Here is a 26,793-nt window from a genome sequence, read left to right on the forward strand (position 1 = left end):
GGAAATCCTGGATTGCTCAATATTGATGCATTTTTTCAAGCGCTCGGATTGCTGTATGACGAGCCTAATTCTGTGGATCAGGCAGAAAAGACTTTGCTGGCTCTGTGTCGGGGTCAGGAAGCAGCAGAAGTATACTGCCAGAAATTTAGAAAGTGGTCTGTGCTCACAAAATGGAATGAGTATGCCCTGGCAGCGATTTTCAGAAAGGGTCTTTCTGAAGCCCTTAAAGATGTTATGGTGGGGTTTCCAACGCCTGCTGGTCTGAATGAGTCAATGTCTTTGGCCATTCAGATCGATCGGCGTCTGCGCGAGCGCAAGGTGGTGCACCATATGGCAGTGTCCTCTGAGCAGAGTCCTGAGCCTATGCAATGTGATAGGATTTTGACTAGAGCAGAAAGGCAGAAATTCAGACGTCAGAATGGCCTGTGTTTTTACTGTGGTGATTCTGCTCATGCTATTTCTGATTGCCCTAAGCGTACTAAGAGGGTCCCTAGGTCTGTTACCATTAGTACTGTACAGCCTAAATTTCTCTTGTCTGTTACCCTGATTTGCTCATTGTCGTCCTTTTCTGTTATGGCATTTGTGGATTCTGGCGCTGCCCTGAACTTAATGGACTTAGAATTTGCCAAGCGCTGTGGTTTTTCCTTGGAGCCTTTGCAGAGCCCTATTCCCTTAAGGGGGATTGATGCTACGCCATTGGCCAAGAATAAACCTCAGTACCGGACACAGTTAACTGTTGTGAATTTGCTTTTTGCTCCCTCTAGTGGTTACTAGTTTTTTGACTCTGGTTTTTCTGTCATTCCTTTTATCCGCACCTGGGTCGTTAGTTAGGGGTGTTGCTATATAAGCTCCCTGGACCTTCAGTTCTATGCCTGGCAACGTAGTTATCAGAGCTAGTCTGCTGTGCTCTTGTCTACTGATCCTGGTTCCAGTTATATCAGCTAAGTCTGCCTTTTGCTTTTTGCTATTTGTTTTGGTTTTGTATTTTTGTCCAGCTTGTTCCAAAACTATATCCTGACCTTTGCTGGAAGCTCTAGGGGGCTGGTGTTCTCCCCCCGGACCGTTAGACGGTTCGGGGGTTCTTGAATTTCCAGTGTGGATTTTGATAGGGTTTTTGTTGACCATATAAGTTACCTTTCTTTATTCTGCTATCAGTAAGCGGGCCTCTCTGTGCTAAACCTGGTTCATTTCTGTGTTTGTCATTTCCTCTTACCTCACCGTTATTATTTGTGGGGGGCTTCTATCCAGCTTTGGGGTCCCCTTCTCTGGAGGCAAGAAAGGTCTTTGTTTTCCTCTACTAGGGGTAGCTAGATTCTCCGGCTGGCGCGTGTCATCTAGAATCAACGTAGGAATGATCCCCGGCTACTGCTAGTGTTGGCGTTAGGAGTAGATATATGGTCAACCCAGTTACCACTGCCCTATGAGCTGGATTTTTGTATTCTGTAGACTTCCACGTTCCTCTGAGACCCTCGCCATTGGGGTCATAACAGTTTGCCAGGCCCGTATTAAATGTTTAATGCATTGCAGAAGAGGGATTATAAGAAAGAAGATTCTGAGTTTTTTTTTTCTTCTTCCCCTTTACCTCAGAGTGGCTATGCTTGCTGCAGACATGAATGTCCAGACCTTGATTACAAGTGTGGACCAGCTGGCTACTCGTGTGCAGGGCATACAAGACTATGTTATCAGAAATCCTAGGTCAGAACCTAAAATACCGATTCCTGAACTGTTTTCCGGAGACAGGTTTAAGTTTAGGAATTTCATGAATAATTGTAAATTGTTTTTGTCCCTGAGACCCTGTTCATCTGGAGACTTTGCTCAGCAAGTAAAAATTGTTATTTCGTTCTTACGGGGCGACCCTCAGGATTGGGCTTTTTCGCTGGCGCCAGGAGATCCGGCATTGGCTGATGTTGATGCGTTTTTTCTGGCGCTCGGTTTACTTTATGAGGAACCCAATCTTGAGATTCAGGCAGAAAAGGCCTTGCTGGCTATGTCTCAGGGGCAGGACGAGGCTGAAGTGTATTGCCAAAAATTTCGGAAATGGTCCGTGCTGACACATTGGAACGAGTGTGCACTGGCCGCTAATTTTAGAAATGGCCTTTCTGAAGCCATTAAGAATGTTATGGTGGGTTTTCCCATTCCCACAGGTCTGAATGATACTATGGCACTGGCTATTCAAATTGACCGGCGGTTGCGGGAGCGCAAAACCGCAAATTCCCTCATGGTGTTGTCTGAACAGACACCTGATTTAATGCAATGTGATAGAATCCTGACTAGAAATGAGCGGAAAATTCATAGACGCCGGAATGGCTTGTGCTACTACTGTGGTGATTCTACACATGTTATCTCAGCATGCTCTAAACGTATAGCTAAGTTTGTTAGTCCTGTCACCGTTGGTAATTTGCAACCTAAATTTATTCTGTCTGTAACTTTGATTTGCTCACTGTCGTCTTATCCTGTCATGGCGTTTGTAGATTCAGGTGCTGCCCTGAGTCTTATGGATCTGTCATTTGCTAAGCGCTGTGGTTTTACTCTTGAACCATTAGTAAATCCTATTCCTCTTAGGGGTATTGATGCTACGCCATTGGCAGCAAATAAACCGCAGTATTGGACACAGGTTACCATGTGCATGACTCCTGAACACCGCGAGGTGATACGTTTCCTGGTTTTACATAAAATGCATGATTTGGTTGTTTTGGGGCTGCCATGGTTACAGACCCATAATCCAGTCCTGGACTGGAAGGCTATGTCAGTCTCAAGTTGGGGCTGTCGTGGTATTCATGGGGATTCCCTGCCTGTGTCTATTGCTTCTTCTACGCCTTCGGAAGTTCCTGAGTATTTGTCTGATTATCAGGATGTCTTCAGTGAGTCTGAGTCCAGTGCACTGCCTCCTCATAGGGACTGTGACTGTGCTATAGATTTGATCCCAGGCAGTAAATTTCCTAAGGGAAGACTGTTTAATCTGTCGGTACCTGAACATACCGCTATGCGTTCATATATCAAGGAGTCTCTGGAGAAAGGACATATTCGTCCGTCTTCTTCCCCTCTTGGTGCGGGATTCTTTTTTGTGGCAAAAAAGGACGGATCCTTGAGGCCTTGTATTGATTATCGGCTTTTAAATAAGATCACTGTCAAATTTCAGTATCCTTTACCGCTGTTGTCTGACTTGTTTGCCCGGATTAAAGGTGCCAAGTGGTTCACCAAGATAGACCTTCGTGGTGCGTACAACCTTGTGCGCATTAAGCAAGGTGATGAATGGAAAACCGCATTCAATACGCCCGAAGGTCATTTTGAGTACTTGGTGATGCCTTTTGGGCTCTCCAATGCGCCTTCAGTTTTTCAGTCCTTTATGCATGACATTTTCCGGAAGTATCTGGATAAATTTTTGATTGTTTATCTGGATGATATTTTGGTTTTTTCTGAGAATTGGGATTCGCATGTGGAGCAGGTCAGGTTGGTCTTTAAAATTTTGCGTGAAAATTCGTTATTTGTCAAGGGCTCAAAATGTCTCTTTGGTGTACAGAAGGTTCCCTTTTTGGGGTTCATTTTTTCCCCTTCTGCTGTGGAGATGGACCCAGTCAAGGTCCGAGCTATTCTTGATTGGACTCAGCCCTCGTCAGTTAAGAGTCTTCAGAAGTTCTTGGGTTTCGCTAACTTCTACCGTCGTTTTATCGCTAATTTTTCTAGCATTGTGAAACCTTTGACGGATATGACCAAGAAGGGCTCCGATGTAGCTAACTGGGCTCCTGCTGCCGTGGAGGCTTTCCAGGAGTTGAAACGCCGGTTTACTTCGGCGCCTGTTTTGTGCCAGCCCGATGTCTCACTTCCCTTTCAGGTTGAGGTGGATGCTTCAGAGATTGGAGCAGGGGCCGTTTTGTCGCAGAGAGGCCCTGGTTGCTCTGTTATGAAACCTTGCGCCTTTTTCTCTAGGAAGTTTTCGCCTGCCGAGAGAAATTATGATGTGGGCAATCGGGAGTTGTTGGCCATGAAATGGGCATTTGAGGAGTGGCGTCATTGGCTCGAGGGTGCTAAGCATCGTGTGGTGGTCTTGACTGATCACAAAAATCTGATGTATCTCGAGTCTGCTAAACGCCTGAATCCGAGACAGGCCCGCTGGTCATTGTTTTTCTCCCGCTTTGATTTTGTTGTCTCGTATTTACCAGGTTCAAAGAATGTGAAGGCCGATGCTCTTTCTAGGAGCTTTGTGCCTGATGCTCCTGAAGTCGCTGATCCTGTTGGTATTCTTAAAGATGGAGTTATCTTGTCAGCTATTTCTCCGGATTTGCGACGTGTGTTGCAGAGATTTCAGGCTGATAGGCCTGAGTCTTGTCCACCTGACAGACTGTTTGTCCCGGATAAGTGGACTAGCAGAGTCATTTCCGAGGTTCATTCCTCGGTGTTGGCAGGTCACCCGGGAATTTTTGGCACCAGAGATCTGGTGGCCAGGTCCTTTTGGTGGCCTTCCTTGTCAAGGGATGTGCGGTCATTTGTGCAGTCCTGTGGGACTTGTGCTCGAGCCAAGCCTTGCTGTTCTCGTGCCAGCGGTTTGCTCTTGCCCTTGCCTGTCCCGAAGAGACCTTGGACACATATCTCCATGGATTTCATTTCTGATCTTCCGCTATCTCAGGGCATGTCCGTTATCTGGGTGATATGTGATCGCTTCTCCAAGATGGTCCATTTGGTTCCTTTGCCTAAGCTGCCTTCCTCTTCCGATCTGGTTCCTGTGTTTTTCCAGAACGTGGTTCGTTTGCACGGCATCCCTGAGAATATTGTGTCAGACAGAGGATCCCAGTTCGTTTCCAGGTTCTGGCGATCCTTTTGTAGTAGGATGGGCATTGATTTGTCGTTTTCGTCTGCTTTCCATCCTCAGACTAATGGACAGACGGAGCGAACCAATCAGACTTTGGAGGCTTATTTGAGGTGTTTTGTCTCTGCTGATCAGGACGATTGGGTGACATTCTTGCCGTTGGCTGAGTTTGCCCTTAATAATCGGGCTAGTTCCGCCACCTTGGTTTCGCCTTTTTTCTGCAACTCTGGTTTCCATCCTCGCTTTTCTTCGGGTCATGTGGAGCCTTCTGACTGTCCTGGGGTGGATTCTGTGGTGGATAGGTTGCAGCGGATCTGGAATCATGTGGTGGACAACTTGAAGTTGTCACAGGAGAGGGCTCAGCGCTTTGCCAACCGCCGCCGCGGTGTGGGTCCCCGACTATGCGTTGGGGATTTGGTATGGCTTTCTTCCCGCTTTGTTCCTATGAAGGTCTCCTCTCCCAAATTTAAACCTCGTTTTATTGGGCCTTACAAGATATTGGAAATCCTTAATCCTGTATCTTTTCGTCTGGATCTTCCTGTGTCGTTTGCTATTCACAATGTATTTCATAGGTCCTTGTTGCGGCGGTACATTGTGCCTGTAGTTCCTTCTGCTGAGCCTCCTGCTCCGGTGTTGGTTGAGGGCGAGTTGGAGTACGTGGTGGAGAAGATCTTGGATTCTCGCCTCTCCAGGCGGAGGCTTCAGTACCTGGTCAAGTGGAAGGGCTATGGTCAGGAGGATAATTCCTGGGTGGTCGCCTCTGATGTTCATGCGGCCGATTTAGTTCGTGCCTTTCATGCCGCTCATCCTGATCGCCCTGGTGGTCGTGGTGAGGGTTCGGTGACCCCTCACTAAGGGGGGGGTACTGTTGTGAATTTGCTTTTTGCTCCCTCTAGTGGTTACTAGTTTTTTGACTCTGGTTTTTCTGTCATTCCTTTTATCCGCACCTGGGTCGTTAGTTAGGGGTGTTGCTATATAAGCTCCCTGGACCTTCAGTTCTATGCCTGGCAACGTAGTTATCAGAGCTAGTCTGCTGTGCTCTTGTCTACTGATCCTGGTTCCAGTTATATCAGCTAAGTCTGCCTTTTGCTTTTTGCTATTTGTTTTGGTTTTGTATTTTTGTCCAGCTTGTTCCAAAACTATATCCTGACCTCTGCTGGAAGCTCTAGGGGGCTGGTGTTCTCCCCCCGGACCGTTAGACGGTTCGGGGGTTCTTGAATTTCCAGTGTGGATTTTGATAGGGTTTTTGTTGACCATATAAGTTACCTTTCTTTATTCTGCTATCAGTAAGCGGGCCTCTCTGTGCTAAACCTGGTTCATTTCTGTGTTTGTCATTTCCTCTTACCTCACCGTTATTATTTGTGGGGGGCTTCTATCCAGCTTTGGGGTCCCCTTCTCTGGAGGCAAGAAAGGTCTTTGTTTTCCTCTACTAGGGGTAGCTAGATTCTCCGGCTGGCGCGTGTCATCTAGAATCAACGTAGGAATGATCCCCGGCTACTGCTAGTGTTGGCGTTAGGAGTAGATGTATGGTCAACCCAGTTACCACTGCCCTATGAGCTGGATTTTTGTATTCTGTAGACTTCCACGTTCCTCTGAGACCCTCGCCATTGGGGTCATAACAGTTAACCATGTACATGGCTCCAGCACATCAGGAAAATATTCGCCTTTTGGTGTTGCATAATTTGCATGATGTTGTTGTGCTGGGTTTTCCATGGTTACAGGTACATAATCCAGTGCTGGATTGGAGATCTATGTCTGTAACTGGTTGGGGTTGTCAGGGGATACATAGTGATATTCCTTTGATGTCAATTTCCTCGCCCCCTTCTTCTGAAGTTCCTGAGTTTTTGTTGGATTTCCAGGATATATTTGATGAGCCCAAGTCCAGTTCCCTGCCTCCTCATAGGGACTGCGATTGTACCATTAATTTGATTCCTGGCTGTAAGTTCCCTAAGGGCCGACTTTTCAACCTGTCTGTGCCAGAGCATGCCGCTATGCGGAGTTATGTAAAGGAGTCCTTGGAGAAGGGGCATATTCGCCCATCTTCGTCACCGTTGGGGGCTGGATTCTTCTTTGTTGCCAAGAAGGATGGCTCCTTGAGACCCTGTATAGATTCTCGCCTTCTCAATAAGATCACGGTCAAATTCCAGTACCCTTTACCTTTGCTTTCTGATTTGTTTGCTCGGATTAAGGGTGCCAGTTGGTTTACTAAAATCGACCTTCGAGGAGCGTATAATCTCGTGCGTATTAAACAAGGTGATGAATGGAAAACAGCATTTAATACGCCCGAAGGCCATTTTGAATATCTTGTGATGCCATTTGGGCTCTCTAATGCTCCATCGGTATTTCAGTCCTTTATGCATGATATCTTCCGGAATTATCTGGATAAATTCATGATTGTGTATTTGGATGATATTATGGTTTTTTCCGATGATTGGGAGTCTCATGTGAAGCAGGTTAGGATGGTGTTTCAGATTCTTCGTGCTAATGCGTTGTTTGTGAAGGGGTCTAAGTGCCTCTTTGGAGTTCAGAAGGTTTCTTTTTTGGGTTTCATTTTTTCTATCTCTCGGCTATTGAAATGGACCCTGTTAAAGTCCAGGCCATTCATGATTGGACTCAACCCACATCTGTAAAGAGCCTTCAGAAATTTTTGGGCTTTGCTAATTTTTATCGCCGCTTTATTGCTAATTTTTCTAGTGTGGTGAAGCCTCTGACCGATTTGACGAAGAAAGGCGCTGATATGATGAATTGGTCCTCTGCGGCTGTTGAGGCCTTTCAGGAGCTTAAACGTCGTTTTACTTCTGCCCCTGTGTTGCGTCAGCCAGATATTTCGCTCCCTTTTCAGGTTGAGGTTGATGCTTCTGAGATTGGGGCAGGGGCCGTTTTGTCTCAGAGAAATTCTGATGGCTCTTTGATGAAACCATGTGCTTTCTTCTCCAGAAAGTTTTCGCCTGCTGAGCGTAATTATGATGTCGGCAATCGGGAGTTGTTGGCTATGAAGTGGGCATTTGAGGAGTGGCGACATTGGCTTGAGGGAGCCAAGCATCGCGTGGTGGTCTTGACTGATCATAAGAATCTGATTTACCTCGAGTCTGCTAAGCGGTTGAATCCTCGACAAGCTCGGTGGTCTCTGTTTTTCTCCCGTTTTGATTTTGTGGTCTCGTATATTCCAGGATCTAAGAATGTGAAGGCTGATGCCCTTTCTAGGAGTTTTTGCCTGATTCTCTGGGAATTCTTGAGCTGGCTGGGATCCTCAAGGAGGGGGTGATTCTTTCTGCCATCTCCCCTGATTTGCGATGGGTACTTCAGGAGTTTCAGGCTGATAAACCTGACCGCTGTCCAGTGGGGAGACTGTTTGTTCCTGATAGATGGACTAGCAGGGTAATTTCTGAGGTTCATTGTTTGGTGTTGGCTGGTCACCCTGGGATTTTCGGTACCAGAGATTTGGTGGCTAGGTCCTTTTGGTGGCCTTCCTTGTCGCGGGATGTGCGTTCGTTTGTGCAGTCCTGTGGGACCTGTGCTTGGGCTAAGCCTTGCTGTTCCCATGCCAGTGGGTTGCTTTTGCCTTTGCCTATTCCTGAGAGGCCCTGGACGCATATTTCCATGGATTTTATTTCTGATCTTCCTGTTTCTCAGAAGATGTCTGTCATCTGGGTGGTTTGTGACCGTTTTTCTAAGATGGTCCATTTGGTACCATTGCCTAAGTTGCCTTCCTCCTCTGATTTGGTTCCATTATTTTTTCAGCATGTGGTTCGTTTACACGGTATTCCGGAGAATATTGTGTCTGACAGTCTGACAGAGGTTCCCAGTTCGTTTCTAGGTTTTGGCGGTCCTTTTGTGCTAGAATGGGCATTGATTTGTCTTTTTCTTCAGCATTCCATCCTCAGACAAATGGCCAAACGGAGCGAGCCAATCAGACCTTGGAAACCTATTTGAGATGCTTCGTGTCTGCTGATCAGGATGATTGGGTGACCTTTTTGCCGTTGGCCGAGTTTGCCCTTAATAATCGGGCTAGTTCGGCTACCTTGGTTTCGCCTTTTTTTTGTAACTTTGGTTTTCATCGTTTTTCTTCGGGGCAGCTTGAGCCTTCTGACTGTCCTGGTGTGGATTCTGTAGTGGACAGGTTGCAGCATATTTGGACTTATGTGGTGGACAATTTGACGTTGTCTCAGGAAAAGGCTCAACGTTTTGCTAACCGTCGTCGGTGTGTTGGTCCCCGGCTTTGTGTTGGGGATTTGGTCTGGTTGTCTTATCGTCATGTTCCTATGAAGGTTTCTTCCCCTAAGTTCAAGCCTCGCTTTATTGGGCCTTATAAGATTTCTGAAATTATCAATCCGGTGTCTTTTCGTTTGGCCCTTCCAGCTTCTTTTTCCATTCATAATTTGTTCCATAGATCCTTGTTGCGGAGATATGTGGTACCTATGGTTCCCTCCGTTGATCCTCCTGCTCCGGTGTTGGTTGAGGGGGAATTGGAATATGTGGTGAAGATTTTGGATTCTCGTTTTTCGAGGCGGCAGCTCCAATATCTGGTCAAGTGGAAGGGTTATGGCCAGGAGGATAATTCTTGGGTTGTTGCCTCCGATGTTCATGCTGCCGATTTGGTTCGTGCTTTCCATTTGGCTCGTCCTGATCGGCCTGGGAGCTCTGGTGAGGGTTCGGTGACCCCTCCTCAAGGGGGAGTACTGTTGTGAATTCCGTTCTGGAGCTCCCTCCTGTGGTTGCTAATGGTATTTTTGTGAGTTCTGCCCTTGGGCTCCCTCTGGTGGTTTCGAGTGGAACTGCTGCTCCTTTAGGTAGCTGTAGCAGCTGCCTCCACTGATCGCCTTGCCTGGGTTTGTTATTTAAACCTGCTCTGGGCTTTAGTTCATGCCAGCAGTCAATGTTCTTGGTTGGATTTGGTTCTCTCCTTGGATTTCTCATATGGCCTGTCCTTGTCAGCAAAAGATAAGTTTTTGCTAGTTCTTGTTTGTCCATTTTTTGGACTCTATTGCTCTGCAAACATGTATCTTTTTGTCCAGCTTGTCACTATGTCATATTCAGGCTAGCTGGAAGCTCTGGGAAAGCAGATTTGCCCCTCCACACCGTGAGTCGGTGTGGAGTTCATTTTTGTAAACTCTGCGTGGATTTTGTAGTTTTTAATACTGACCGCACAGTATCCTTTTCTCTCTGTCTATCAAGTTTAGTATTGGCCTCCTTTGCTGAAAACTGATTTCATTTCTGTGTACGTCATTTCCCTCTCCACTCACAGTTAATATTTGTGGGAGGCTGTCTTTCCTTTGGGGGTTTTCTCTGAGGCAAGATAGCTTTCTATTTCCTACTTTAGGGGTAGTTAGCTCTTAGGCTGTGACGAGGTGTCTAGGGAGAGTCAGGAACATCCCACGGCTATTACTAGTGTTGTTGTTAGGATTAGGAACTGCGGTCAGTAGAGTTACCACCTCCTCAGAGCTCGTCCCATGTTGCGTTTTAGCCACCAAGTCATATCAGTGTGGCCTCTTAACCACCAGGTCATAACAGATCTCACTTGCATGTATACTCCTTTATAATCATATATACACTATAATCAATTGCTTAAAATGGCTGACATAAACTGATATAAGCCAGACAGACTGTTCGGGGATTTCCAGCAGAAAGCCGAATAGCACCAGATGTATTAATTGATGATCAGATGTCTCAACTTTGTCCTAGATGCAGAAAGATGCAGAGAGCTACATTTAAGTTGCTTAATCAGCATCCATATGTGCATTAATCACAATATTCCATATATATTTAGATAACCAATAACAGAGGAGTTAGACAAGATGGTAATTAACTAACCACCCCTAACCACCTCTTTTCTATATGCAATTATAAATCCATGTATGCACAATAAATTATCAGTATTGATGGAATGTTTTTCTGTCACAATGGTGTACAGTCCAGTCTTGATTAGCGCTCAAAATACTCAGTCTTATTGGGAACGGCCGCAGCACACACAGGGATACATTTATCCAAACCAAATTTCCATAACATCAGAATGTTGACCTTTTGATGTTCTGTCAGGGGATATACTTCAAATAGGCTGCAGAGCCTTTCTTTAGAGTCACTCAGCGTGTAGAACTCCCCTGAATATTGTGGCAGCCAGGCCACTCCCAGTATATAGGGCATGGATAGCGGCATTATAGGAGCTGTTACTGCAGCAAGGTCCTGCTGGTTTGTAGGAACTGCGGGCACCGTGGGGCCTGGTGGCATCATGGGGCCTGCAGTTGCGTCCATCGCTGGGCCTGGGGCATCATGGAGCCTGCGACCGCCGCCAGATCTCCTCCCGGGTCAGACATGTCCCTTCCCCTGTGCTAACCTTGCAGAGGCCTGACGTCTCTCCACCGAAGTCTGCAGTGGTTCCTCTCGCACTCGGTAAGGCACTCCTCCTGGTCCTCCTTCTGGGGCTTCCGGTGTCCTCCCTTGCGGCTCTTCTGTACGGCGCCCACTTCCTCTTCGCGCTCTTTTGCACGCTCCACCCACAAAGGTACACCTCCTTCTTCCCTTCGCACTCCATGGGGTGCGGCAATGGCGGCTTACAGGCAAATTGTCACAGCCTCTGGCACACAGTACCTGGCGATGCCAGGGCACAAATCCTGTTCGTGACACCAAGTTGAGTCGCTCGCCAGGGCCTGGGGATACTCGGTACCGGGTCTGGTTGCAATTAAAGGGGTGGTAATGGTGGCAGCGACCTGGTCTGTGGCCCTGGGCGCCAAGTAAAAGGGGGAAGGTCTTTAAAGGGTTTGAATAAAGTTTGCGTTCACGACGCCACCTGTGGTTCTCAGTCAGCGGTGACTGACACTGCTTAAAGGGGTCCTCTGGGGCGATGTTACTGCAGCAAAGATGGTCATGCTTCCCACAGGTGAAGTGGGGTCCCCAGGGCTCTCAATGTAGTGCGCCAGGATGGTGTGTTGCCGGTAAATAAACGGAGGACACAGATTTGCAGTCTTTAATTGGTTTACTGGTTGTAGTCAGCCTCAGTCCAGGGTACCGGCAACAGGTGTTGATGGAGTCCAGGCAGCCTGAAAACAAGTGGGAATCCCTTTGCCAGGTCAGTGTAGGAGCCTTCCACTATGCGCTGGTTTCTAGTCCCTGCTGACTGTGGCTTTCTGGCAAGGTCCTGGTTTACTCTTTGTCCTGGGACAGTCCCTGCATGGTAGGCAACTTGAGCCGTTCCCTTGGGATCTCTGTACATGGTGACTCCGGGCTCTAGATGTTGCTGTACCTGAGGTGTAATGTGAGCAGGTCACTTTCAGCTTCCTGACCTCCGGTTCTGCCGTGGGACTTGTAGTTCCACACAGCCTAGGGATCCCAGTGCCCGGTTTCTGTGCCCTGCTTAGAGGGGCCCAATCACAGCCCTCCTCTAGCTTTTAAGTTCCTCTCTGCTCCTTCACTGTCTGCTATCAACTGTTCTAACTCCCCCTCCAGACCAGGATGTATATCCAGGGAAGCCACCCTTAAACCAGGTTTAGAGCTCCCCCTTCTGGCCAGGAGTCAGAAAGTGTTGTATGTAAGATTACCTATCAAAGGAAGCCCTCATGTCTCCAGGCATGGCATTACCCTCCCCGAGAGGAAGGCAGCACCACTGTGGTACCCAAACTCCTGGGGTGCCACATAAGGCCCTCATTTCTTTAAATGTGAACACTCCTTTATGGGTGTCCATCTGCTGCATTATGTGTAGTGGAAGAACTGTAGGTCCCTATTATACTATTTCTACTGTGGTGAAATAAATGTCACTTTGGTAGTGTCTGCCAATAATTTTTGTAAATGTGAACACTCCTGGCTGTCCTTCAGCGTGTTGCCTGTAGTAGTAGGCCTCCGAGACCGTCAGGCTTCCACTTCCTTGGACTCAACTACCCGTGTTATTATCCTTAAATTTATCTGACAATGGTAGTCTACAAAACTGATATTAGGGTATCAGGGCTTACAGCAAAGGGGGCCTACACCAATCACTCACCCACCTCATCTTACTGTGACGTTCAATTGAGATCTGTAAATGTTGTCCCAGACCCCGATACCTCATGCTTGGCTGATTGCTGCAGTTCCATGCTGCAATTTGTACTGTTGGTGAATTGAGGCAACTTTCCTGGTGTCTGTCCCTCATTTGATGTGTTTTGGCAGCATTTGGGGTCATTCTAAGGTGTTGTGCATGTGTTTGTTTTGCCTTCCATTGACGTGAATGGCGTTCGATTATGTTTGGCGAATAATGCAAATTTGGAGAACATAATCCAAACCGAACATTGAAATATTCCCTCATCTCTAGTTGTTGTGACCAGTACGTTGCAATCACCAGTACATTATGCCCAGCTCATGCTTCTGGAGACATGCCCCAGTAAGTAAGGTGGGCTCTCATTGCTTCAGAAATGCCAAATATGTGGACGCTATATGTGCATTAGGTACACTGTGGGGCTCAGAAGGGAGGAGGGCATTTGGATTTGGGAGCGCAGAATTTGCTGAATTTCTTTTTCCAGAAGCAAGAAGCTATTTCACTTTTCCAGTGCCTCTGTACTACCAGCAACATGGAAGCCTCCTATATTTCCATTAACAGATGACAGACCTGAGTGGGGATTTGCTTTTTTGTGGATTGATTTGAAGCTTTTATTGGGAACATTTTACATAAAGTTTGGGATCACATTTATCCAGCCCTCTATGCTGAGTGCTTACTTTGGGGTTTCCATCTAAATCTCGGAGCGATGTGATTCAGATGAAACCCCCATGGGATCCATTCAGTATAATGAGGCAGCAGAGTTATTCTGGACTCCGTCTGGCCTCTGTTCAGCATTGTCCTTATTTTCAAAGGTGCACAAAACTGTGCCTGACAGCACTTTTATGCAATCCTAAAAAGACGGACACCGCTGGTCCACAGTGCCGCCATCTGCCTCACTTTAAGGAATATTCCGCCTGGGTTCGGTCTGAATCACATATTTCAGAGATTTACATTGGTGTAAGCACTCAGCTATCATGATTAAGGGTGCTGTGCCACCTGAAACGCGTAGATAGTGTTTTTATTACATTGTGCTTATGTTTTATCCTCTGCTTCTGATATGAAGTGAATAAAGTACCCAGTTTTTACTTTTTCACCGTCTCGTTGAGCTGGAATTCTTTCTTCATACTCAGCACAGAGTGCAGGATAAATGTGAGCCTATCCTCACTGCGATCTTTTTGGGACAGAATGAACAAAACAGCAGGTGAAAAATAGTTTTTATTTATTTTTAACAAAGTTCCTCGTGCGGTATAAGTGATTAGACGACTTTGTTCTTCGGTTCAGTGCGATTACAGTGATACCAGATTTACATAGTTTTTTTTTGTTTGGCTGCTGTCACACACTAAAAAACCCTTTTTATTGCAAGAACTAGTTTTTGCTTCACCATAATTTGAAAGCTAAAATTTTTCCATATTTCGGTCCACAAAGTGATGTGTGGGCTTTTTTTTGCAGAACGAGTTGATTTTTTAATTAGTACCATTATCAGACACATGGCACTGTTTGATTGCTTTCTATTCTGATTTTTGGGAGGCAGAATGAACAAAAATCAGCAATTCAGGAACTTTTGTCTTGTTATGTCATTTCACATGTGGTAAAATTGATAAGGCAGTTTTATTCTTTGGGTCAGTACGATTACAGGAATACCACAGTTTTATCTTTGTTACGTTTTGGCTCTTTCGCGCAAAAACTATTTTATAGAAAAAATTATTATTTTTGGATTGCTTTATTTTGAGAGCTATAACCTCTTTATTTTTTCTGCTGATGGAGCTGTATGATGGCTTATTTTTTTGTGGGCAAGATGACGTTTTCTGCGGTACCATGTTTATTTTTATTTGTCTTTTTGATCGCGTTTTATTCCATTTTTTGTTCAACAGTAAAATGGTAAAGCATTGTTTTTTCCCTTGTTTTTTGTTTTTTTATGGTGTTCACTAAAGGGTTTAGCTAGTGAGACAGTTTCATAGGTGTGGCCTTTCTAGATGCGACAATGCCAAATATGTGTACTTTTATTGCTTATATATTTTTTTTAATGCAAATATTTATTCATGGGTACAATATTTTTCTTTTTCTATTTTTTTATATATTTTTACAATATTTTTTAAACTTGTTTTCATAACTTTTTTTTACTTTGTCCCACTACAGGAATTTCATTTTTTCCATGCTGATCGCTTGTACAGCATGGGGATGCAGGAGCTATGCAAACTGTCAGCGCTGCACTGACAGACCAAGTTGCCGATTATGCTCTGAGCATGATTAAGCAACTTTGCTAGCTCTGGTGACCCGGATGTCATCGTGACAACATTGGGTCACCATGGCAATGATCGGGACACTGCAATGAAGTTGTGGGGTCTTCGCTCCAAGGGCAGAGGGTATGTCTTCCCTATGCCTGCTCCCAAAATGCTGTGATCGAGTTTGATCACATCTGGGAGCGGTGCGGGACCAGTCCTTGCACTGAGTGTTGGGTGTCAGCTGTCAGAATCAGCTGACTCCCGGTGTTGATTGCGCCCACAGCCCATGTGAGCGCAAATTTGCCAAGACGTATCCATAGGTTCCAGGTCAATATGGGCCAGGTCACAGGGATGTATGGATAAGTTCAAGGTGGGAAAGTGGTTAACAAAGACAGACATGAGGAATGATAAGGGATTGCCTTAATAGTGGACAACCACTTTAAGAAAATACAATTATTGGTTAAAACTTTCCCAGCATTCTGAACATGGAAAAGGCTTCTCCCCTGTGTGACTACTCTGATGTTTATTAAGAGTTAATTTCCGTGTAAGACATTTTCCTCATTAATCACATGAAAAAGGCTTCTCTCCTGTGTGAATTATTTTGTGACTAACAACATCTGATTTCTGGTTAAAGCATTTCCCACATTCTAAATATTAAATGCCTTCTCCCCTGTGTGAGTTCTCTGGTGACTAAGAAGATTTGATTTATTCATGAAAAAGTCTTCTTTGTGTGAGTTCTCTGGTGGCCATCCAGATGCGCTTTCTGGTTAAAACATTTCCCACATTCTGTACAGGAAAAAGGTTTCTCCCCTGTGTGAGTTCTCTGGTGCTTAACCAAATCTGATTTCTGGTTAAAACACTTCCCACATTCTGAACAGGAAAAAGGCTTCTCCCCTGTGTGGGTTCGCTGGTGATTAACCAAATCTGATTTCTGGTTAAAACACTTCCCACATTCTGAACAGGAAAAAGGCTTCTCCCCTGTGTGAGTTCTCTGGTGCTTAACCAAAACTGATTTCTGGTTAAAACACATCCCACATTCTGAACAGCAAAATGATTTCTCCCCTGTGTGAGTTCTCTGGTGCTGAACAAAATTTGATTTCTGGTTAAAACACTTCCCACATTCTGAACAGGAAAAAGGCTTCTCCCCTGTGTGAGTTCTCTGGTGTCTAACAAAATTACATTTATGGTTAAAATATTTCCCACATTCTGAACAGGAAAAAGGCTTCTCCCCTGTATGAGTTCTCTGGTGATTAACAAAACTTGATTTCTGGTTAAAAGACTTCCCACATTCTGAACAAAAAAAAGGTTTCTCCCCTGTGTGAGTTCTCTGGTGATTAATAAAATTTGATTTCTGGTAAAAACATTTCCCACATTCTGAACAGGAAAAAGGCTTCTCCCCTGTGTGGGTTCTCTGGTGCTTAACCAAATCTGATTTCTGGTTAAAACACTTCCCACATTCTGAACAGAAAAAAGGTTTCTCCCCTGTGTGAGTTCTCTGGTGATTAATAAAATTTGATTTCTGGTAAAAACATTTCCCACATTCTGAACAGGAAAAAGGCTTCTCCCCTGTGTGAGTTCTCTGATGTCTAACAAGATTACATTTCTGGTTAAAACATTTCCCACACTCGGAACAAGAAAACCTTTTTTCCGTTGTGTGAGTTTTTTGATGTTTAAGTAATGAATTTTTGAGGAGTAAACTATTTCCATACTCTGAATGTGAAAATGACTTATTTTCTTTAGGAGCAGATTGTTTTTTAATGCTTATTTTGTGACTTTCATTTTCCTTAGTAGTCAGTAATAAATCAGAAGAAAGGACCTGTTTCAAAGGATCAGATGACAGATCATTCCTTTGATGGGATGATGGTATATTTGAAGTGATGGCAATCACTTCAGTTGCATTCTGTGGGATTTCAAGATCATCTGATTTAAGAATTGAAGATGTCAGCTGTCCTTCTGATCTCCTGGTACAGTCTTCTGCTAAGAAAAAAAACAATTATTTTTGTATAAAATATCCTTGAATTTTATATTTTGGAACATTTCTACTTAAACTGACTGTAAAAATGGCAAGTTATGTAAAAATATTGAATGATTGACCAATACAATGACAGTTCACAGTCTAATAGAAAAACTAGGAGGATGAACCAGTTGAGCATGGTTAATAAATAAATAATAATAATTTTATATAGCACCAACATATTCTGCAGCACTTTATAGAGGGGATTTGTACAGACAATAGACATTACAGCGTAACAAAAACACAGTTCAAAATAGATACCAAGAGGAGTGAGGGCCCTGCTCGCAAGCTTACAATCTGGTTCAACTGTTTGTTCATTCTGCCTCCCAGATATGGAATAAAAAAACACCAAAGATTTTATGCATGAAGAAAAAAGTTACTCCAGCGTAGAAAAATATAAAACTTTGTCTTTAATAGAAAAAAAATTAAAAAAAGGCACAATACAGACAACATATAGATCCCAGATTGCTACCTACCAATGTATTTGACACTCCGCTCTTAATCATCAACCATGATTAACCCCTTCATGACCGTGGGATTTTTCGTTTTTCCATTTTCGTTTTTCACTCCCCTCCTTCCCAGAGCCATAACTTTTTTATTTTTCCGTCAATTTGGCCATGTGAGGGCTTATTTTTTGCGGGACGAGTTGTACTTTTGAATGACATCATTGGTTTTACCATGGCGTGTACTAGAAAACGGGAAAAAAATTCCAAGTGCGGTGAAATTGCAAAAAAAGTGCAATCCCACACTTGTTTTTTGTTTGTTTTTTTTGCTAGTTTCACTAAATGATAAAACTGACCTGCTATTATGATTCTCCAGGTCAGTACGAGTTCATAGACACCTCACATGTCTAGATTATGTTTTACCTAAGTGGTGAAACAAAAATTCCAAACTTTGCAAAAAAATAAATAAATAAAATTGCGCCATTTTCCGATACCCGTAGCGTCTCCATTTTTCGTGATCTGGGGTCAGGTGAGGGCTTATTTTTTGCGTGCCGAGTTGGCGTTTTTAATAATAGCATTTCGGTGCAGATACGTTTTTTTGATCGCCCGTTATTGCATTTTAATGCAATGTCGCGGCGACCAAAAAAACGTAATTTTTTTTCTCGTTACGCCGTTTTGCGATCAGGTTAATGCTTTTTTTTTTATTGATAGATCGGGCGATTCTGAACGCGGCGATACCAAATATGTGTAGATTTGATATTTTTTTTATTGATTTATTTTGATTGGGGCGAAAGGGGGGTGATTTAAACTTTTATTTTTTTTTTATTTTTTTCACATTTTTTTTATTTTTTTTTTTTTAACTTTTGCCATGCTTCTATAGCTTTCATGGGAGGCTAGAAGCAGGCACAGCCCGATCGGCTCTGCTACATAACAGCGATCATCAGATCGCTGTTATGTTGCTAAAATGCAGGTGTGCTGTGAGCGCCGACCACAGGGGGGCGCTCACAGCCACCGGCGATCAGTAACCATAGAGGTCTCAAGGACCTCTATGGTTACCTTCCTGACTCATCGCCGACCCCCGATCATGTGACGGGGGTCGGCGATGCGCTCATATCCGGCCGCCCGGCCGGATGCGGTAGTTAAATGCCGCTGTCTGCGTTTGACAGCGGCATTTAACTAGTTAATAGCGGCGGGTGATCGCGATTTCACCCGCCGCTATTGCGCGCACATGTCAGCTGTAAAAAACAGCTGACATGTCGCGACTTTGATGTGCGCTCACCGCCGGAGCGCACATCAAAGCAGGGGACCCGACATCGGACGGTATAGTACGTCCGATGTCGGGAAGGGGTTAAGACCGGAGTGTCGAAACGCGTCGGTTGGTAGATCTCTGGGATCTATATGTTGTCCGTATTGTATCGGTCTTTATTAATTTTTTCCATTAAAGACGAAGTTTTATTTTTTTCTACGCTGGAGTACCTTTTTTCTTCATTCTATGGAACTTGAAAGCCCAAGCGGCTCCGTGCGTGGAACTCATTCTTGGAAAGAGACTGCAAATGGTGAGCTGACTTTTCCCGTTCCGTATCGCTTTTATCACACATAAAGATTTTATGTAGGTTTAAATTATACCAAGAAAAACTTCTCATTTAAAAAAAAACAAGTCCCCACTCAGGTCCATCATCTGTCAGAGGAAATAGCAGGTGTCCACATTATTAGTGGCTCAAAGATCCTCGAAATGCAATATAGCTTCCATAAACCAATCCAGCAAAATCTGCACTTTCAAAGTCAAATCTCCCCCTCTCTTCTGAGCCTTGCAGGGTGCCCAAACCACATTTAGCATCCATGTATTTGGCATCACTATAATGAGAAGAACCCACTTAGTTACAATGTGCGTGTCTCCTGGAGCACAATCTGGGCACTATATGCTGGGCAATAAAATGGCATGTTTGTAATTTTCACTCTCCAACATCCACTATGAGCTAATTTCCGCCAAGTGCATGTGGAGTCAAAATAGTTACTACTCCTATAGATTAATTCACCGAGGGTTATAATTTCCAAAATGGACTCACTTTATGAGGATTTCTACTCCTCTGGATTTCTGCCATTTTGTCATATTAGGTCTACCACAAATGGTGTGTCCCATTTTCTCTGGTATCTGCTCCCATGAAGTCTACTTCTGTCACCAGGCAACATCTTATTCATTCTGCAGTTAGCACTGGTGATGGAGGAGACGCTAGAAACAGAAGCTCTGGGCGGCACAGGCACTGTTCAGCGGCTAAGATTAGGGTGCCTGGGACCAGTAGTACTGTCCAGTCTGGTAGCATGGGTGTGTGTGCTGTCCAGCTGAAGTTATTTGCTCCCTGCTTCAGCCAATTGGAAAGCACCACACCCTACTAAACTTTGAAGCATATTACCAAAAGCTGTCAGATACAGCCTTGGCCTCCTCTGGTTCTGTCCTCGGTGCTGAGCTCCCAGCTTGTGTATTTGCTTCCTGTTATGTACCCGGCTCGTGTACTGACTACTCTTGCATCTAATTTTTTATTTTCACTCCTTTACTGGTTCTGACACAACTATCTATTCTTCTTGCTATTTCCCACCACAAAACAGCAGGAAACACCATGGCCCAGGCGTCTTAATGTAAGAAGGGTTAAAGGGTCATGACGGAGCAAGACAATCCCTTGGATCTGAAAAACAGAGTAGATAGTGCCAAGCCTCTTCATGGTAGCCATTTTTTGAGCTGCCAGGTGACCAGGAACAATGTCCCCAATAAATTTTGTCTTCAAACTATTCCAGCAAAATTTGTCATCATATAGCTTAATGGCGCTCTTTCCCTTCTTAACCCTGCCATGTGCCCAGACGGTAGTGTACAACTGTACATAGTGTATTGTCGTATTCAAGAGAAGTTGGAAAATAATTTGTAATGTCAATTTGTTTCCTATTATCCTTTTTGAAGAATTTCATAGTTATCACCACATAAAGTGACACACATCAGATTTGAAAAATGGGGTCTGATTAGGAAGACAAAACTGTCTGCGGGAATTAGTTAAATCAGAGTATTTTGGACACTAACTACTGTAGTCGAAACCTGAAGATTGATCACTTCAGTAAATTTATTATTATCTAACTTAACAATATTCATTATTAAAAAATGAGTAACTAGTGGTGAAACCTCTGTGGGGTAATTAAGGTATGGGGCTCAGTGAATCTTGGCAATCTAAACTATCGTAAGGGCAAAATTAGTTTCAAGAAGAAATATTAGACATTTAAAGAGAACTTTTTATAATAGTACAGAGCTGAGGGATCTTAAATTTAGATCTCGGGCATTTGGAAGACTCGGGCAATAGAGACCCTTTTTTAACCACTTCATGACCTTGGGATTTTTCATTTTTCTGTGTTCATTTTTCGCTCCCCTCCTTCCCAGAGCCATAACTTTTTTTATTTTTCCATCAATATGGCCATGTGAGGGCTTATTTTTTGCGGGACAAGTTGTACTTTTGAACAACATCATTGGTTTTAGCATGTCGTGTACTAGAAAACGGGAAAAAAATTCCAAGTGCGGTGAAATTGCAAAAAAAGTGCAATCCCACACTTGTTTTTTGTTTGGCTTTTTTGCTAGGTTCACTAAATGCTAAAACTGACCTGATATTATGATTTTCCAGGTCATTACGAGTTCGTAAACACTAAACATGACTAGGTTACGTTTTATCTAAGTGGTGAAAATTCCAAACTTTGCTAAAAAAAAAAAAAAAAAAAATAGCTCCATTTTTCGATACTCGTAGTGTCTTCATTTTTTATGATCTGGGGTTGGTTGAGGGCTTATTTTTTGTGCTCCAAGCTGACGTTTTTATTGATACCACATTTGTGCAGATACGTTTTTTTGATCGCCCGTTATTGCATTGTAATGCAATGTCGCGGCGACCAAAAAAACGTAATTCTGGCGTTTCAATTTTTTTTTCTCGCTACGCCGTTTAGCGATCAGGTTAATTCCTTTTTTTTTAATTGATAGATCGGGCGATTCTGAACACGGCGATACCAAATATGGGTAGGTTTGATTTTTTTTTAATTGTTTTATTTTGAATGGGGCGAAAAGGGGGTGATTTAAACTTTTATATTTTTTTTTATTTTTTTTCACATTTTTTTTACTTTTTTTTTTCACTTTTGCCATGCTTCAATAGCCTCCATGGGAGGCTAGAAGCTGGCACAACTCGATTGGCTATGCTACATAGCAGCGATCATCAGATCGCTGCTATGCAGCAGAAATGCAGGTGTGCTATGAGCGCCGACCACAGGGTGGCGCTCACAGCTAGCAGGAATCAGTAACCATAGAGGTCTCAAGGACCTCTATGGTTACAATGCAGAAGCATCGCTGACCCCCGATCATGTGACGGGAGTCGGCGATGCGCGCATTTCCGGCCGCGCGGCCGGAAGCGGTAGTTAAATGCCGCATTAAACAGCGGCATTTAACTAGTTACTAGCAGTGGGTGAATCGCAATTTCACCCACCGCTATTGCGGGCACATGTCAGCTGTTCAAAACAGCTGACATGTCCCTGCTTTGCTCACCGCTGGAGCCCTGCATCAAAGCGGGGCTTCTGACCTCGGAAGTACTATCCCGTCCGAGGTCAGAAAGGGGTTAAAGACTACCAGGGAATTACAGACTCACATAAGTGAGGCAGGCCAGTCTCACCACAATCCAACTATCATACAAAATGAAGAACTGTAAACCAATCGACAAAGAATAATTAATATGTTACATCCCCAACAACATTAAACTGGAGTTGCATTCATTTATGATGGACAATTGGAGCTACTATGAGTCCAGACCAGAAGAGTAGAGAAAGTATTAGTGCTCCCGATTCAGGATAGATTGTGCAGTATCTGAATTACTTAGGATTGAAAACATAATGTAATTTATGATGTGGAGTGAATCCATGAAACCAGGGCTTGAGCCAACACATCTCTTGCAGGCATGAAAGAATGTGTATTACAGGGACATAAATTTGATGAATGCACTGGCACTACCACTGTGTGCCAGTGTTATGAAGCTGCATATGCTGATGCACCTGCTTGCCCTCATTCGTAATGTGTAGAAATGCAGTAAATACATACCTCCCAACTTTTGAAGATGGGAAAGAGGGACAAAGATTGCGGCGCGGCAAATTTTAGGCCACGCCTCTGACCACACCCATTCATAATTAGTCACACCCATATCCACGTCCCAACCACACCCATTCATAATTAGTCACACCCATATCCACGTCCCAACCACACCCATTCATAATTAGTCACACCCATATCCACGTCCCAACCACACCCATTTAGCACTGCTGATCACACTGTTTCATATACAATAATTATAAACAAAAAAATATGGCCACACAGTGCCCCATACTGTATGATGGCCACACATGATGCTCCATACTGTATGATAACCACACATGACGCTCCATACTGTATAATGAACACACATGATGCTCCATACTGTATAATGACCGCACATGATGCTCCATACTGTATAATGGCCGCACATGATGCTCCATACTGTATAATGGCCACACAGTGCTCCATACTGTATAATGACCACACATGATGCTCCATATTGTATAATGACCACAGATGATGCTGCATACTGTATAATGACCGCACATGATGCTCCATACTGTATAATGACTGCACATGATGCTCCATACTGTATAATGAACACACATGATGCTCCATACTGTATAATGACTGCACATGATGCTCCATACTGTATAATGGCCACACATGATGCTCCATACTGTATAATGACCGCACATGATGCTCCATACTGTATAATGACTGCACATGATGCTCCATACTGTATAATGGCCACACAGTTCTCCATACTCTATAATGATCCCACATGATGCTTAATACTGTATAATGACCCCCCTCCTGTATGCATGGCTCATATTCCCCCCCTCCTGTATGCATGGCTCATATTCCCCCCTCCTGTATGCATGGCTCATATTCCCCCCCTCCTGTATGCATGGCTCATATTCCCCCCCCCTCCTGTATGTATGGCTAATATTCCCCCCCCTCCTGTATGCATGGCTCATATTCCACCCCCCTCCTGTATGCATGGCTCATGTTTCCCCCTAGTGTATGCATGGCTCATATTTCCCCCTCCTGTATGCCTGTATGCATGGCTCATCTCTCCACCCCCCCGCTCCCCCCCGCTCCCCCCACGCTCACATCTTGAATGGCACGGCTTACCGTCATCCTTCATCCCCCCTACCCTGTCCCCCGTCCCTCATACTTACCTGTTCCTCACCATGCGGCCATCCCTCTCGCTCTGTCCCGACTCCCGGCTCAGCACCTTCTTCCTGGGTGAGCGGTCAGGTGATACCTCATTAAGGTAATGAATATGCGCATATTCATTACCTTAATGAGCGGTACCACGTGACCGCTCATTCAGGAGCGCTGCAGAAGCCGAGACCATCGCTGGAGCCGGGTGAGTATCGTCTTCAAGGAGGGTGGGGTCAGTCGGGAGGTGACCCAGCTTTTATAAAAAAAAAAAAAAAAAAACAGCCACAAACCGTGTTCAGGTGCCGCCCCCTTCATTGTCCCCGCCCTAGGCACGTAGTGCGGGACAACTAATGTCCTGCCCGGGATCGCGGGGCTGACTGTCAAAATCAGGACAGTCCCGCGGGATCCGGGACGGTTGGGAGGTATGAGTAAATATATACAGTAGATATGCGCCACATACACAAATGACACTGATATATGAATTACTGAACGTCTACATGTATGGCTGGGTAGAGTAGTCTGGGGCACATGTTTACTTGATCAAATCGATGATGAAGCCGTACCATGTCCTGGATTTGTACTATGGTGGATGATGCAGAGTCAGCAGCGTTCCAGCCGGCTGCGTTGATCCTGCCACCTTATTGAAAAGTAAGAAGCTGACACCCTATGGGTGCTTTCACATTAGAGTCGTACGACGCACGTCGCAAAGTGTCGTTTTGGAGAAAAAACGCATCCTGCAAAATTGCCTGCAGGATGCGTTTTTTTCTCCATACACTTGCATTAGCGACAAATTGCGACGGATTGCCACACGTTGCATCCATCGTGCGACGGATGCGTTGTGTTGTGGCGGACCGTTGGCACAAAAAAGTTACATGTAACTTTTTTTGTGCGTCGTGTCCGCCATTTCCGACCGCGCATGCGCGGCCGGAACTCCACCCCCCTCCTCCCCGGACATAACAATGAGGCAGCGGATGCGTTGTAAAACTGCATCCGCTGCCCCCGTTGTGTTTTTTTTTTTCACAGTATGCATCGGTACGTACGACGCTAGTGTGAAAGTAGCCTATGTCTGCGTGATGTCACTACACTGCTCTCTTCTATTGCAAAAAAGAAGGGATCCCTGATGAAGGATACCGAAGCCTCAGGAACACGTTGGATAATATCACTATTTTTTGCAATAGAAGATGTAGTGACTTTATGCAGACACAGGGCGGCAGCTCTTTCCTTTTCAAGCAGGTGTCAGGATCAACACAGCCTGCTGGAACGCTGCTGACTCTGCATCATCCAACATAGTACAAATCCAGGACAGAGTATGTCGCCATCATCGATTTGATCATCTCCTTAAACATAAGTGTGCCTTTGACTACTCTATCCAGCCATACACAAAGACGTTTAGTAATTCATATATCAGTGTCATTTAGGGTACTTAGCTCATATCTATAGTATTTTTTAAAAGGGGTTGTCCAGTACTAGGACAAGCATTTCTTAAACTAAATGTTTGTCCGACAAAATAATAAAGCTTATACTCATCAGCCATGCTGGCTCCGTTCCAGCACTCGCTGCACTGGGACTGTGATGTGGTGGAATGACAAATCAGCGCTGGTGTCACTGTCTCCACTTTTGGACAAACTGAACATGAAGAGGAAGTCCGTGATGAGCTGCAGCTCTGTCTTCCTTTTCATGTTCAGTTTGTCCGAAGGTGGAGACAGTGACGCCAGCGCTGATTGGGTGTCGGTGTCACTTGTCACAACACCGTATCACAGTAGACAATCCCTTTAAATGTATATTACAGCCATCAATCATGCACAGTTTAGAGATATATCATGGCACAGGTGTAATGTGTTTTAGGCTAGGTTCACATTGTGTTAATAGCAGCCCGTTCAACACATGCGTTAACGGGCTGCTGTTAACGCAAGTGCCGATATGTCGTTGCGCTAGTGCAGATAGAGCTAGCAGATGCAGCCCGCTCCTCAGGGTCCGTCACTCAATGACGGCACATCGCTAGCGCACGCCCATTGTGGAAATGCGCTAGCGATGCGTCCAACATAGGACTTAATGGCGGCGTTAACACCGCGTTATGCCGCAGTGTAATGTAGTCCATCTAACGGACGCCTCTAATGCAGTGTGAACCCAGCCTTAGGCAGTTTATCACAATCCTGTTTCAAGTTAGTCCGTTTTAAAAAAAATAAATAAATTGAAAACTCAGGATAGGGGAAATTCTGTTGTTATTGTACAGAAATTCACACTTGGCCTTCACTGCGCACTAAATGTTGTCGATCATAAAAGTGAAGTTTGGCCAAAAAGACAGGACCTGGTCTCGTAGGGACCATATGAGCACATTCAGCAGCACAGAAGGGAGATAAGGTAGATTCATCAAATAAGATATCAGGGATCTAGGAAGCCAACAGCATCATTACCCCCCGCTTTCTCTTACAGGCCCAGCATAATGTTTTTGTTCAAGTGATTTTCTAACTTGTTAGCACATTCTACATATGCTGCCATTTGGCTTTGTACTTTACTGATCTGGGCAGGTAACGGTCAGCATCTTCTAATCTCAGGGGGTAGGTGGATCCTCCATTTGATAAGTTCTATAAAAAAAAAGCCTTCAATGCCCAAAGTCATTAGAACAGTTTTGGGTGGAGGAGAATGTTGCGGTCTAGAGGCAAAATGGTGATCACACGATTGTAATATGGTCAGACTACACCACCGATAAAATAGCCACAGCCGGTGACTGAGAAGAATTTGTGACTTCTCTACATTTAGTGGTTACTACTCACCTGGGTAGTCACATGTAGGAGTTTCCTCTTTACACCACTCATCACCCCTCACATATGTCTCTGTAGTATTAATATGGGTCAGATCTTCACTCTGAAACAAATATTGTAAAAGTCACCGACAGATGGAGAAGTCACATCTATGATCAGCTCTAATCCTGCCATCTCCACCGTTCTCATTACATAAGTATAAAACATAGAATACTGGTGGATAAAACAAGACTGAGCACAAGACCTTCACAGCCGTCTACACATCATAGGGGAGATCTCATGAC

General features: G+C 44.5%; 1 protein-coding gene across 1 annotated transcript in view; it reads right to left on the minus strand.

Annotated features, from left to right (window-relative positions):
• The window catches only part of LOC143766388 (uncharacterized), a 114,383-nt gene that overhangs the window by 86,568 nt on the left and 1,022 nt on the right, over nucleotides 1–26,793 (minus strand). Inside the window, exons 5-6 of the mRNA XM_077254037.1 lie at nucleotides 26,522–26,612; nucleotides 16,842–17,002 (exon numbers count right to left, since the gene is read on the minus strand). Of these exons, the coding sequence (XP_077110152.1) occupies nucleotides 16,842–17,002; nucleotides 26,522–26,612 (252 nt within the window). The remainder of the gene's footprint in view (nucleotides 1–16,841; nucleotides 17,003–26,521; nucleotides 26,613–26,793) is intronic.

This window comes from Ranitomeya variabilis, chromosome 4 (assembly GCF_051348905.1).
Source record: "Ranitomeya variabilis isolate aRanVar5 chromosome 4, aRanVar5.hap1, whole genome shotgun sequence".
Classification (NCBI taxonomy): Eukaryota; Metazoa; Chordata; class Amphibia; order Anura; family Dendrobatidae; genus Ranitomeya; species Ranitomeya variabilis.